The sequence below is a fragment of the Nipponia nippon genome, unplaced genomic scaffold (assembly GCF_047370975.1).
Source record: "Nipponia nippon isolate SJK-2023a ecotype South Korea unplaced genomic scaffold, ASM4737097v1 scaffold_3, whole genome shotgun sequence".
NCBI classification, from domain to species: domain Eukaryota; kingdom Metazoa; phylum Chordata; class Aves; order Pelecaniformes; family Threskiornithidae; genus Nipponia; species Nipponia nippon.
In genome coordinates, this window is record NW_028262347.1 from 110,736,292 (window position 1) to 110,750,424 (window position 14,133).

Consider the following 14,133-nt stretch of genomic DNA (forward strand, 5'->3'; position numbering starts at 1 on the left):
GGCCGGGCCGGCCCCGTCGGAAGCCGGGAAGCGGCGGAGCCGGAGCCGGAGGCGGGCGGTGCGGGGAGGCGGGCGGTGCGGTGCGGGATGCGCTCCCGCCGCCGCGGGGGCGCCGGGCAGCCCCCCTGGCCCGTGAGTAAAGGGGTGGTTTGCTGCCCCGTGAAGTTTCCCGGGGACTCCGGAGCGGGAAGGGGGTGGTTTTCAACTCCGGCGCGGTCACCGGACCGGAGAGAAGTTGGTGGCGGGCGGAGCGGGACCGGGCACGCAGCCTGCTCCCGCAGCGTGGAGGGGATGCGGGGTGGCAAGGCGGGAGGAAGGGGACGGGGATGGAGGGATGCTGGGCTGGGGGGGACCGGGCTCGGGAGGATGGAGCGGTGATGGGGGTGTGGGCTGGGACTGAGAGAGAGGCATCAGGGTGGCAAGAAGCAAGGGACAGAGGGAGGGAACGGGCAGCTCCTCTTTCTAGGGACATTTGTGCTTGGTCGTGGCTGAGCCCCTGGAGGGGCTGCGGGTAGAGGGGTCCGTCCGTGCATGTGCATGCGTGGGGCAGGGCCGGTTGTGCGCTGGTGAGTCTGGGAGCAGGCGGCTGCAACCAAGCCCCCCAAGGACCTGGCGTCCCTTTGGGCTGAGCTCAGAGGCTAAGGTGACTGCTCATCTTCACACTGCATTAGCTGCTGCTGGCTGAGCCCCAGCGTGCCAGGTCCAGCGCTGAGGAGTCCTGCATGGGAGGGGAGAGGGATGGGACAGCCAGCAGCTGGGGGCTTTGTGCCTGTCGGAAGCATCCTTGATGGGATGCATGCACAGGCCAGGGGCTGTGAGAGTGGTGTGGGAGGGAGCAGTGCTCAGCCCACAGCAGCAGTGAGCGGCCGGGGCAGCGGGACCGGGGCTCACGGGCTTTGACCGGAGCAGAGGCACTGCAGGGGTAGGGCTGTTTGGGGCTGAAGTGCCATGGAGGGGGCACTGCTGGCATCCCTGGGCAGCACAGCTGCTGTGGGAGAGGGCCTGCCGGGTCTGCGGGATGTCTCCTGCCTGTCTTCTGCCCTGGTGGGTACAGCTGTGGCAGCCTGGGAATAGCAGGAACGGGAATATGATGTTACTGGGGCACATGCAGCATGATGTCATGGGCTGCTGTGATGTCACCATGTTGTCATGGCTCTGGGGTGCCTTTGGGGTGTGATGAGGCCCTTGCTGCACAATGTTGTGCAGTGCCGTGGCGGTGCTGGAGGTGGCTGCGGCCCGGGATGGGATGTTGCTGCAGTGGTGGAGCATGACATCACTGGGGTGCGTGGTATGGTGGGCCGCAATGTCGCAGTGGCATGCGGGATGGGGTGGCCGCACCCTCCCCATGGTATGGGCTGACGGCTGGGGATGCGCATGTGGGTACATGAGGGGCCCTGGGGATAGCATCTCCCCGTTGGCAATGAGGGGTCTGGGGCACAACCCCCTGCCTGTCCCATGGCTCCCTTCCCAGTCCCATCCCACCCTCCTCACAGGGCATTGCCAGCCGCAGCCATGCATGGGGACAGATGATTCCTACGTGCTGCATCCCTGCCATGGGGCCAGCACCCTGTCCCTGCGCTGCCTGGCTGCACCCTGTGTGGGTGCCCGTGGCACCCCCTGCCTTGATCCCATCCTCCCGATGCCTCTACCCCTGCCTGGCACCTTGGCTTCGTGTCACCAGGCTTAGCCATGCTGAGCAGGCATCTGGGGTGACTGCAGCTCCTGAGGTGACCTTGCCACCAGATGCCACAACACAAACCAGGACATGGCTCTGCGGGGACAAGACAGGCTGAGCTCTGCTCTGTGTACAGGCAGCACCCCATAGCCTCAAACCTCAGGTGGAGCTTCATGCCGGGGCCTCGGTGCTATCAGCAGCACGCTGGGAACCACGAGGCCTTTCCCATCTGCCATGCAGAGCCTGGGCATCCCTCCCTCCCCCTTTCCAAAATGGCCTGGCTCTGGCCCATGTGTCCCTTCCCCATGGCACCAAGCACCGGATCTGCTGGCAAAAGCCTTTTGTCTCCAATCAGGAACATTGTTTCCTCCTGGAAAGGCTCCATCCAGCCTGGAGGGATTTCGGCTGCAGCTGGATGGGGCAGGGAGGTACCTGGGGACTGGGCCAAGCTGCAGGGAGCAGGAGCTGGAGGAAAGGCAGAGCAGGGAGAGCCCTGCCAGTGGCCTGGGGACAGTCACCCATCACCTGGCTCGGGGTGAGGGGGCACCGCTCTGCATCGGCAGAGGGGTCACGTGGCAGCCCTGCACCCATATGTCCACATATGGGTGGCTCTTCTCCACGCTTGCTTCAGTGAGCCCAGCGTGGGGCTGTGACAAAGGCTCCCTCTCCCTTGCCACATAGCACTGCAGAGTGACACCCAGCGACTGTCCCATCCCTGTGCAACGCAATGAAACTCCATCCCCATCACATGTGCCTTGCATGGGGCACCTGTACCAGGGAAAGACCCAGGCTTCTGCCCCTGGAGAGCTGAGCTGCTCTGGACAGGACAGCAAGGTGGTGGGCACAGTGCCTGAAGTCTGGCTGGATGGTGCAGAGCACGGTGCCAGAGGGGGCTTGGCTGTGCCCGAGTCTGTGGGAGGATGCGGGTCAGGCCAGGGAGGGGATGGGAGCAGCACAGAGTAGAGCTGGGGACACACGCATGCATCTCCCCTTGCAGCTGGGCCTGGGGAACAGATGGGATTGGAGAGGGAAGGGGAGCAGGGCCTGTGCAGTGGGATGCAGGGCTCTGGGTGTGCTGAGCAGTGGGGCTCAAGGTCTCCTCTGCAGCTTTCTGCCCAGCCGGGTGAGCAAGAAAGCTATTTGCTTGTGGCAGGGGAATCCTGGTCCCCCGAAGACCCTTGGGACCATTCCCATCCCCAGGGGAGGCAGCAGCAGGCTGTTCCCACAGCCCAGTGGACCTGCCAGGATCCAAGCTATTGGACACCTTCCCCTCTCCAAGTGGGGCACATGTGGCACCACGCAGCTGCCGCAGCTTCCTTTGCTCACTGGCAGGGTCCACAGCATGGGTGACCAGCCGGCAGTGGGGCCATTCTCCGCTATCCCCATGCCAGTGCTGGGGGCTGTTCCTGGCTCCCTGGGAAGAGGGGGCAGCCCTGCCTGGGGGATGGCACAGCCACATGGAGCAGTATCCCCTGCCTTGGTGGCTGGGTGCCCCAGCCATCCCTCCAGGCTGTGAGAGTGGGACAGGCTGCTCTTGCTCCCAGCTGGAGTGCGGGCGTGTGGGTTTGTACACGCAGCTCACTGCTGGGCTTTTCCCCTCTGGATGGGACTGCCTGGCCTGTGGCAAGGGCTGGCCGTCCTGAGTGCCACCTTGCTCATCACCCGTGCTACAGCCAGGTCAGAGCCAACTCCAAAATCTCCGCAGCCTTGCCAGCAGTGCTGGCAGACACCGTCCTCCGCAGTCCAAGTTAATTGAGCCTCTCCTCCCAGTCTCCTGTTTGTCCCAGCATCTCCTTCCTATGACCACATCCCTGTGCAAACACCTTCCCTGGCCAGCCTGGGAGGAGCTCACCCCACAGAGCCCCTAGGAGAAACAGTGCCAGCAGGGTGGGGAAACTGAGGCACACAGGAGTCACCTGGCAAAGTATCCCCATGGCCTTCCCCAGCTCCAGAGGACCAGCCGGAGAAGGGACAAGTTCCCCAGCCAGGCAACTGCCTGCTTCCTCTGGCACTGCCAAGGGAGCAGTGATTGGCATCATGACTTGCCAGGACCTTGGGTGCCAGCAGCCCCTTGGGGCAGGGTGAGCTGAGGCTGAGCTCAGCTTCATCAGCACCCCGCAGCCCTCCTGCCACCTCCTGGGTCCCTCCCATGGGAGGGGCTCCCACAGCCCTGCTCCTGCTCAGCCCTGGCTCCCAACTCACTGGGGTACGGTCCCGTCCCAAGGAAGCCTCAAGGGTGAGCTGCAGTCAGGAGGGTCCGTGGATGGGGATGCCAGAGCTGTGGCAGTGCCCAAGGGTCTCTGGGCTGGTGGGGTGGCACAGGCTGGGGTGGGTGCCAAGGGGTGGAAAGAGTGTGCAAGGGTGGTGCGGATGCTTGGGCACCGTGGAGCGGGGCTTTGGGGTCCCTGCTGGCTAGCAAAGCTGTGTGCTCTTGGAGCTGATGGGCTGCAGGTCTCTCCCAGGTGCCCAGGATGCTGGCGCTGTGCCTGCTGTCCCTGGCCTGGCTTAGTGAGGGCTCCCAGCGCAGCGAGCCCATGTTTGCAGCCGTCACCCACCGCCTCCTCCCGCCCGACTATGACAGCAACCCCACGCAGCTCAACTATGGTGTGGCCGTCACCGACCTGGATGCCGACGGTGACTTTGAGATCGTGGTGGCAGGGTGAGTGGTGCACCCAGCGCCTTGGTGACAGTGGGACCTGGTGGCCCTGCAGGGCCAGGAGCTCCTTGCTCCTCTGTGGGCATGTGGTTGGCTGAGGGGTTGTGCACAAGGGTGGTGGGGTGGGGTCTGCGTGCACCCTCTCGTGTGTGTTTGTGCACCCACATAGGCGGTTGATGCCAGCTGGGCACCTGCGTGGGACCACATGCGTGCCCCCATCCCAGCCCCGGGGCCAGGTCTCCCTTGTGCAGGGTGGTGGCCCCTGCCCAGTGGCCAGGGTCCTCCCTGCAGTGCAGAGCCAGCGTGTCCCCAGGCCGGCTCGGCTCCACTGACAGGACTCAGTGCTCTCCAGAGATTCGGTTAATTGGCTGGAGTTTTTTTATAGCCCTTTATTGGAGTGATGGCTCGGAAGGGCTGGCAGGAGCCAGGGAGGCAGGGAGCCGTGTGCTGTGCTGCCAGCGCCTGAGCGGGGCTGAACACGGAGCAGCTGCTGCCAGTGGGTCTGGCCCTGGCCGGGGACAGCAGGGACCACAGTGCAGGCTCTGCGTATGTGTGCCGGCACGGCTGCGAGCAGCCGGCGCAGCGTGTCTGTGTACACAGCACCGGGTCTGGCCCTGCCGCCGCTCTGAGCATCGCCCTGGGGCAGCAAACCACGGGCAGCACCAGGGACCCCAGAGGGGTCCAGGCCACCACTCCCAGCTGGGCTGTGCCCAGCAGCCAGACGGGGTTTTGTAAGCAGCACAGTGCCCGTTGTATAACTTGTTTACTGGTGTACTGGGAGCCAGTGGGGTGCACCGTGCTGAGAGGATTTGCTTTGCGTGACGTACCCTGGGAAAGGGCTGCAAGCAGGGACCTGCGCTCCATCCTGCCCTGCTGTCTGTCTGGACCCCACCCCTGCCCTGGCATTGCCCTGGGGTACTGGGGTACCCAGGCCAGGCAGACATGCGATGCCCAACATGGGTTGGAAGAGGTCCAGGCTGAGCCTTCCCCATTGGCAAGCCAGGAGCCAGCCCCACATTTGGGTGCTGAGAGCAGTCCAGGGTCCCTGGCCTCCATGGACCACGCAGGTCTCTGCTGTGCCCATCATGGGGAAAACCTGGTGTCACACCCGGTGTGCCCCCAGGGATGGGACAGGGGCTTTCATCCTGTCCCCAGGCTGCAGAGAGCCATCGCCTCTGCTCACACCTGCAGGTACAACGGCCCCAACCTCGTGCTCAAGTACGACAGGGCACAGGGGCGGCTGGTAAACCTGGCGGAGGATGAGCGGGGCTCCCCATACTACGCGCTGCGGGACCGGCAGGGCAACGCCATCGGTGTGACGGCCTGCGACATCGACGGGGACGGCCGCGAGGAGATCTACTTCCTCAACACCAACAACGCCTTCTCCGGTGAGCCCTGCCGGTGACCGTGCCCAAAGCCCCGGGCGCACGGGGAGCTCCCAGCACAGCCGCCTGCGACCTTCGGCGCATGAGGGATGTGTGCGGGCTGGAGTTAATTTCTCAGTTGAGTGGCTCCATTGATTGATGGCAGCGCAGGCGGGACGCTGAGCCCAGCCAGCCGCCAAGTCAGCACTTCCAGCTGCCCACTGCCCTCCTGGTGGCACCCTGAGCAGGACAGCAGCTTCCCTACCACCCCCGGGGCTGCCCCGACACAGGGACCCTGCGCTGCAAATCCCAGCTGTGCCCTGCAGCAGCTGTGTCCCTCCGTGCCGTGGCTCTCCTGTGCCTGCTGGACCAAGCCAGGTCTGATCCTGCACTGCCGGTGCTGTCCCAGCTCCCAGGATGTCTGTCGTGGGGAGGAGACCCATGTGCCCCAGGCCGGCACTGGGCATCCCAGAGCTCCCTGGGTTGGTGCTGCAGCCCATCTCTGCCCCACGTCCCTGTCCCACAGCCCTGACCTCCAGGCAGCAGATCTGTCTTCCTGACGCTCCTAATTATCCAGGCTGGTGGTGGCCGCCGGCACACCTGTCCCTAAATCAGGCGCTACCATCGGTGCTGTCACGGGCAACGCGGCTTGCTGCCTGTGCCTGGCACCAAATCGATTTTTTACCTTCCCAGGGATGATCTACGGAGCTGTGCCCCATTGGGACACATTTTACCTTAATGAGTTGATTCTTCTGTGTGTCTCCCAGCAGCTCTTAAGGGTCACGGGGGCTCTTGCAGTGGCAGCCTGGCCCCGTGGGGCTGCAGGGGACAGAGCCGGGGTTTGGGATGCCCCTTCCCCAGCTTCCCTTTGCTGCAGGGCACCCTCCTCGGGAGGAGGCGGGATGCTGCAGCCCCCTGACCCGTGTCCCCCCGCCCCAGGCATGGCCACCTACACGGACAAACTCTTCAAGCTCCGCAACGGGCGCTGGGAGGACCTCCTGAGCGACAAGGTGAACCGGGACGTGGCCAGCCGCTTCGCCGGGCGCTCCGTCGCCTGCGTGGACCGGACGGTGAGCAGGCAGGGCACAGCGGGCAGGGGGCATCTCCGCTCCCTTCCCACCCCCTGTGCCCCTCCAGCCCTCCCCTGCAGGGTCCCAGGGGACCTCTCCCCTCACCTGGGCACCAGCCCCATCCCACCCCACACGGGGGCCAGGTGTGCCCCCCAGCAGCCCGTGGCTGGCAGGGCTGGCAGCCCCCCCGGCCGTGGGGACTGCGGGCGCCTGTCCACACGGTTGCCGCCAGCTGATAAACGTGCCTGTCGAGGTGATTTATGTTCCTGTCACCTGCTCTTTCTTCTTCCTCCTCCCCCAGCGGTTTGTTTCCAAACGATTATCGCTAAATCAGGGTCCAGCTGCTGCACGGGACAAGGGGGGCGGTGGGGATGGGGGGGGACCTGGCACAACGGGGATGCTGGGGGGGCAGGGTGCCCCGTGCCAGCACCCTGAGCCTGGGGACTGCAGAGGTCCTGGAGACAATGGGGCACACCCCCACTCCTGGGGTGCTTTTCACCATGGGCTTTGCAGAGCCCTTGCTCAGCGCATGGTAGCGGTGCCTGGTCCCATGGAGCCATGAGAGCATCCAGCCCCACAGCAGGGATCCTGTGGAGTCGGGTTTTGGGTGGGTGGGTGCTGAGGAGGTGCCGCTGGCTGCAGGGCTCCGGCAGGTACTCCATCTATATCGCCAACTATGCCAGCGGCAACGTGGGCCCCCATGCCCTGATCGAGATGGACGTGGCTGCCAGCGACCCTGCCCACGGCGTTGTGGTGCTGGTGGACGTGGCCGCCCAGGCTGGTGTCAGCAAGTACACAGGTACCTGGCTGCTCCCCCACGGAGGGGACGCGGCTCTGCTGGGCACGGTCAGCATGGGACCCCCATTGCGGGCAGGGCAGTGCCCATTGCAGGCAGGGCAGCACCCATTGCAGACAGGGCAGTGCAGGCAGGGGCCCGTGCCATGCGTTAGGCTGCCTGACTGCCCCATCTAGTGGTAACCCCACGGCCCGTGGAAGGGACCCGGGCCACGAGATGCTCACCCAGGACCTCCGTGCCCCCCATCACCCTGCCCGGCAGCCAGGCTGATCCCTCCGGAGCCCACAGCATCTGCAGGGCTGGCAGCATGGCACAGGGACGTGGGACACGAGCAGGGTAGCGGGGAGCATGCCAGCCTGCGCCCCACACTCCCCAGCACCGTGGGGATTGCTGCCATGCCCTGTCTCCCCAGCGGTAAATTGTCACTAATTAGTAGTGTTGTCACCATGGCAATGGAAGCGATTAGGGTTGGGAGTGACACAAGTGGCTGCCAGGCCCAATTAGCTACTGATGAGAGGGACTGAAGGCAGGAGGTGGGTGAGGAGGGGACACCAGGGGTCCTGGGAGCACTGGGTGGGCAGCACTGACGGGGCATGGGGGACACGAGCTCCCCTGGGGCAGGACGGCAGCTGTCCCCTCACCCCCAGGCTGCTCTCCCCAGGGGGCCGTGGGGTGGCCGTGGGCCCCATCCTGAGCAACAGTGCCTCTGACATATTCTGCGGTAACGAGAACAGCCCCAATTTCCTCTTCCACAACCGGGGAGACGGGACGTACCGGGATGTGGCGGCTGCCGTGGGTGAGTAGGGGGAGCCGGGGGGACCACCCAGGCATCGGGGACCTCAGGGCAGGGCTGGCTCTGCCTGCCCCTGCCTGCACAGGCTGGTTGAGTGCAGGGTGGAGGGACAGCCCTGGGGACCCAGAGCCCCGCTGACCACCGGGGGTGGCTGAGGTGCACCAGGGCATCCGTCACCACAGGGATGCAGCCCTGTGTGGGAAGAACCCATCTGGGGACCTCAGGGCACATCTCAGGAGGCATCCTGGGGAGACGGTGGCAGGGAGGGGGTCCCGTCTCCCCCCGTCCCCTTGCGGCTCCCCAGGGCTGGATGACCCCTACCAGCACGGACGTGGTGTGGCACTGGCTGACTTCAACCGTGACGGCCGGGTGGACATCGTCTACGGCAACTGGAACGGGCCACACCGCCTCTACCTGCAGAGCGGGGCCCCTGGGCGCGTCCGATTCCGGGTGAGGGCTGGGGCTGGGAGCCCCCCACTGCCGGCTTTGCCACTGAGCCTCCTTGGCCAGGGGGGCTGGCTTCACCCTGATTTGGCTTTGAGCCCCTATTACCCAGTGAGGAGGGGACCCGAACCACCAAAGCAGGACCCGGTGTCCCGCTCCCTGTGCCTGTTGTCACCCCATGCCCATCCGTCGCGCAGGACATCGCCACCCCCAAGTTCTCCATGCCGTCCCCCGTCCGCACCGTCATCGCAGCAGACTTCGACAATGACCAGGAGCTGGAGGTTTTCTTCAACAACATCGCTTACCGCGGCTCCTCTGCCAACCGCCTGTTCCGGTAGGAGCCCAGCAGGTACCGGGGGGCCGGGGCAGCCCGCACCCCACTCGGAGGGGACAAGCAGCCCTTGCGGCGCAGCCAGGCTCTCGGGGCTCCTCTCCAGCAGTGCCATTGCTCGGGCTCAGCTAATAAAAGGCACCGTGACTGAGCCCTTCCCGGCATCATTACCAGCTGCTGTGATTGTGCCTGCAGCAGCCCCCGGGGTCTCCGGCACCGCTGATTAGCAGCCACGTGGAAGCTTGTTCGTGGCTCCTGTTAATTGTGGGGGTCAATTCCTCATTACTGCTGTGTGGCACCTCCTCACCTGGTGTGTGGGATGGTGGGAGCTGCTTGTCCACCCGCTGCCGTGGGTGGGTGGAGGGCAGTGGCGTGGTAGGGAGCCCCTTGGGGGCGGTCTCCGGTCCCAAAGGGATGCAGCAGTGTTTGGAGATGGCGTTCCTGCTCCGCAGTTCAGACCCACAAGAGCCAGGCTCTCATGATGCGCCTGTCATCCCTGCATGGAGCCGGGACATGAGGTGCTAATAGGCAGGGGCCAGTCCCATTCCCCCATCCACCCTGCATAGCCACCGGGGCTGTCACCTCTCTATCATGCTGCTGCGGGAGGGGACAGGCACTTCCCGGGAAGGTGCTGGGGACTGCAGGGGCTGGCACTAACGCCCTGTCTGTGCTCGCAGGCTCATCCGCAGGGAGCACTCAGACCCCATCGTGGAAGAGCTGAATCCAGGGGATGCGCTGGAGCCGGAGGGACGGGGCACAGGTGGGTCAGCCTGGCCCTGGCAGTGGGGGCCCATGCTGGGGGTGTGCCACAGCACCGCCTGGCACCCTCTATGCCTGGGGATGCTGCATTCCTGGCTGAGTCACCTGCCTGCTCCCCACCAGCATCCTGGAGCCCCCATCGCCCGGGAGTGGCCTCATGCTTTCTCCCTCCACCCATACCCAGCTAATGGTGCCACCTCCAGTTTTTCCCCAAGGGTTCGCTCTTGGGGGCTCCTTCCTGGCTGCCCACTGTTCAAAGCCAACCTCTGTGTTTGGGAGGGGGCCAGGCAGCCTCCTCTGTCCCACAGCCTCCCAGGCACTGCCTGTCCCCTCCACTGCCTGGGGAGCTGACCCCCCTGATTGCAGGGTGCCACCCAAACAGGGACCATTACTCCTGCACTGGGGTCACCCCATCTTCCCTATTGCCCCTGCATTGCTGGGAGTGCTGCTGCTAGCTGTGGGAGCCCACACCGGCAGCAGGGTGTAGTGCTGGGAGATGTAGGGCCAGGCCCCAAGCATGACATGAGCCTGTCCTTGCAGGGGGTGCAGTGACAGATTTTGATGGCGATGGGATGCTGGACCTCATCCTGTCCCACGGCGAGTCCATGGCACAGCCGATCTCCATCTTCAAGGGCACTCAGGTGAGTCAAGCACAGGGTCCTCGCGTTGTCCCCGTCCCTTCTGCCTCTCCTTGCTCAGTTTCCCTGCTTCCTCCTCCCTTGCAGGGCACCAGCAACAACTGGCTGCGCGTCATCCCCCGCACCCGCTTCGGGGCCTTTGCGCGGGGGGCCAAAGTGGTGCTGTTCACGCGGCGCAGCGGGGCCCACCTGCGCATCATTGACGGCGGATCGGGGTACCTCTGCGAGATGGAGCCCGTGGCGCACTTTGGACTGGGTGAGCCGGGGGGCAAGGGGCTGCCTCCACCCCCAGCCTTCCCCGGCACCCCCCTGGGCAGGGGCCACCTCTGCTGCCCCGGCACCCTGCAGCATGGTAATCAGCCATGCCCATCACCCTGGGCATGGTGGGCTCCAGGGAAGGCTGCAGGCAGGGTGCCCAGCCACTGCAGCCCTGCTGCAAGGGGCAGCTGCCCCCTTCCCCAGCCCCTGCCTGCTGCTTTGTGCAGGCACCAGGGCTTTCCCTGCCCGTTAACCGTCCCCTGGCTCAGCGCGGCCAGCAGCCAAGCCTGCAGGGGTGTCCCTGCCTGCTGGGAGGGCATCCCGTCATCCCCACGTGCACCCCTCGTGCTGCAGCCCTGTGCATGGGCTGTCAGCACGGGCACCTGGGGCCCGGCTCGGGGAGCAAGGGGAGGCTTTGCCCCGCCATCCCTACCACCCCCCTGGCCTCCTTTCAGCCCCTGCCTGCCCTGGAGACCCCCCCCTCTGACAGGCTGCCCGCCTGCAGGGCACGATGAAGCCAGCAGCCTGGAGGTGACCTGGCCAGATGGCCGCGTCGTGGCACGAGCCGTGGCCAGCAGTGAGACCAACTCCGTCCTGGAGGTCCCCTACCCCTTGGATGCGGAGGAGCTGCTCATGCCTGCCCCGCTGGAGGTGAGGGCCAGGTGTGGGCGCAGGGCGGTAGGCAGGAATGAGGGGCTGAGCTCTGCTGGCTCGGTGGCTGCCCAGGGCTGATTTCCTCCCCATCCCGCGGTCTCTGCTTCTCCCCAAATGCAGTGCGGGCAGGGATTCTCCCAGCACGAGAACGGACGCTGTGTAGGTGAGTGGCTGCTGGGGGCACAGGCATGCCTGCACCCAGGACGCTGCAGCACGTCCCCGTGGGCAGCACCCTGCTACAGGAAGGTGGCAGCCAGGGAGGTGGCTGGGCATGCAGGCAGGGCCGCTGCGTGGCTCGGTGCGGGGTATGGCTGCCTGCCCGGCACGTGGCCTGGGAATGAGGGCAGCAGCATGGCTCCAGAGGGTGACTGGTGTCACACAGATGGGAGAGAGCGCTGTGCCGGGAGCAGGAGGTATGGCTGGCATGTGGCAGGCATTGCACTAGAGCCACAGCAATGGCGGGGCAGCAGGGATGCAACAGGGTGGCAGTGCTGTGAGCCTCCTGGGCAGAGGCATAGCTTGTGTGTGGCTACATCTTGGGGAGGGGGGGGGGTGTCATCCAGCATGTTCAGGGGGAACCAGAGCGGCCATGGCCGGCAGCCCCAAGCTGCCAGCCCAGCCGTCTCACACCGAGGCCCCTCTGCTTGCAGACACAGATGAGTGCACCAAGTTCCCCTTCATCTGCCCCCGGGACAAGCCCACCTGTATCAACACCTACGGCGGGTACCGCTGCCGCAGCAACAAGCGCTGCAGCCGAGGCTTCGAGCCCAACGAGGACGGCACAGCTTGCGTGGGTGAGTGATGGCTGGGATGCCCTGACCCCGTGCCACCGCAGCCTGGCCAAGCCAGTAGGCAGCAGCCCCAAAGCACCACCCTGGGATGCTGTTGCACCCCTGCCGAAGGCCTGGCTGCATCCTGTAACCTGCCGGGTGGCTGCCCAGCCACCTGCACCCCGGCTCCATCTCTGTTCATCCTGCGCCTCCCGCTGAGCCACCACTGACTCCCCTTCTCTCTTTCTCTCTTTTTCTCTCTTGCTCCTTCTCTGTGCAGCTCAAGTGGCCTTTTTTGGGGGATACCCCTCTGCTGGGAGCTGGCCTGGGCCCCCCCAGCCTGCCCTCTTCCCTGTAGTCCTCGGACTCTGCCTTTGCCTCTATGCACTTTAACCCCTGCCCGTAACATGCCAGAGCAGCCTTGGCGGAAGGACTGGCCAGCCTCTGCCTGTCTCTCTTTTTCTCTCTCTCTTTCTCTCCATGTCGAACCGCCCTGGAAGTGCCGGCTGTGCCCTACTGGGGCGGCCTGTGGTGAGATGGGCACGGAGCCCGGCTGCCCCTTGCACCATGTCTGGGAAAGCAGCCCCGGGGCAGCGCCCCTTCACCTCCCTATCCCAGCGCTGCTCCTGCCACGCTGGCACCTCCCGGGTGGTCGCTTGCTCCGTCGCCTCGATACTGTACCATGTGCCTGCTGGTTTGGCCTGCGACGTCTGTGCTTCGCCTGCCCCCTCCTCGGTGATGGGGACCCCCCTTCCCAGCCCCTGCAGAGGAAGGTCCCCCCGGCCCTGCAGGGGAAGGACCCTCCTGGTCTGTTTTTTAATGTATTGACCCCACTGTTTGGAGTCGGACCCTGCTCAGTCTTCCGGAGAACCCCCCCCAATAAACTATATCCTGTCTATTAGCCCAGCCTGCTGAGCTGTGCGGGGCAGGGCTGTACACATGCTTCTGCCCACCCTGCCCTGGGGCTGCACGGGGAGGGGGCTCGGAGGTGGGGAGCACCCCCAGCATCCCCCAGCTCTCCCTGTCCCTGGGCCAGGAGCTAGCTGGAGGGTGCCCAGTGGCCCGGGCAGCTCTGCCCTGGGAGCACGGCCAGATGTGCAGCACTGGAGGGGATGGGGTGCAGCAGGCAGCCCTGCCCACGCAGCAACACCAGGCCCGTGCTGCCTTCCCACTGCGTGCCGTAACCCTGTGCCGCTCTCTTCCCCACCACCAGACATCGACGAGTGCGCCCAGGGCTTGCACAACTGCAGCCAGCTCTGCACCAACACCCCTGGGGCACATGCCTGCCACTGCCGCCCGGGCTTCCAACCCCTTGATCCCGCTGCCAGCCAGTGCCTGGGTGAGTACCTGCAGGCAGCAGGGCTGGCAGCCCACGGTGCTCACCTGCCTGCTGCTGCCAGGCACAGCCGTGTGGCCCTGGGAGCAGGAATGCTGTTTCCTGGGGTGCCCTGGTCCTGGCCAACCCAAAACATGGGGGGCAGGATGGACAGACTGTGGCTGTGCAGGAGTCGATGGAGGGAGGAGGCATCTGCCACCTGACAGCCTTGGGGACAAGCGGTGGCAGGACCACGGCTGTGTGGCTGCAGGCATTGGAGATGCCTTTGTGTCCCAGCCTCACCCAGCCCCAGAGCTGCCCCCCCAATGCCCCCTCCATCCCCTGCCCTGCCTGTGCCAGACAAGCCCCATACCCTTGGCACAGCTCTGACCCTCTCCCTTTCTTTTCCAGACGTAGATGAGTGCCAGGCACAGCCTGGCCCCTGCGACCATATCTGCCACAACAGCCACGGCTCCTTCCACTGCCATTGCCGCCATGGCTTCTCCCTGGGCGCAGGTGGGCGCTGCCAGCGCAACTAGCCTGCCCTGGCACGGCCAGGTGCCCCCTGCTCGCCCCCAGCCCCGTGCCAGTTGCACCCGGTGCCAGCTGA

The 14,133-nt window shown here is 65.4% G+C and overlaps 1 protein-coding gene across 2 annotated transcripts; it reads left to right on the plus strand.

Annotated features, from left to right (window-relative positions):
• The first annotated feature begins 29 nt into the window (after positions 1 to 29).
• On the plus strand, positions 30 to 14,133 carry CRTAC1 (cartilage acidic protein 1). Of its 2 annotated transcripts, XM_087765391.1 has the most exons (16): positions 30 to 132; positions 4,138 to 4,334; positions 5,523 to 5,719; positions 6,635 to 6,765; positions 7,408 to 7,564; positions 8,223 to 8,357; positions 8,659 to 8,804; positions 8,996 to 9,132; positions 9,807 to 9,889; positions 10,429 to 10,529; positions 10,614 to 10,782; positions 11,290 to 11,435; positions 11,559 to 11,601; positions 12,089 to 12,232; positions 13,422 to 13,547; positions 13,935 to 14,133. In XM_087765391.1, the coding sequence occupies exons 1-16, from the start codon at positions 88 to 90 to the stop codon at positions 14,060 to 14,062; spliced, it is 2,085 nt and encodes a 694-aa protein (XP_087621517.1). In that variant the 5' UTR covers positions 30 to 87; the 3' UTR covers positions 14,063 to 14,133. The 2 variants fall into 2 exon arrangements, with proteins under 2 accessions (XP_087621517.1, XP_009464499.1); XM_009466224.2 differs by lacking the exons at positions 13,422 to 13,547; positions 13,935 to 14,133 and adding an exon at positions 12,489 to 13,088.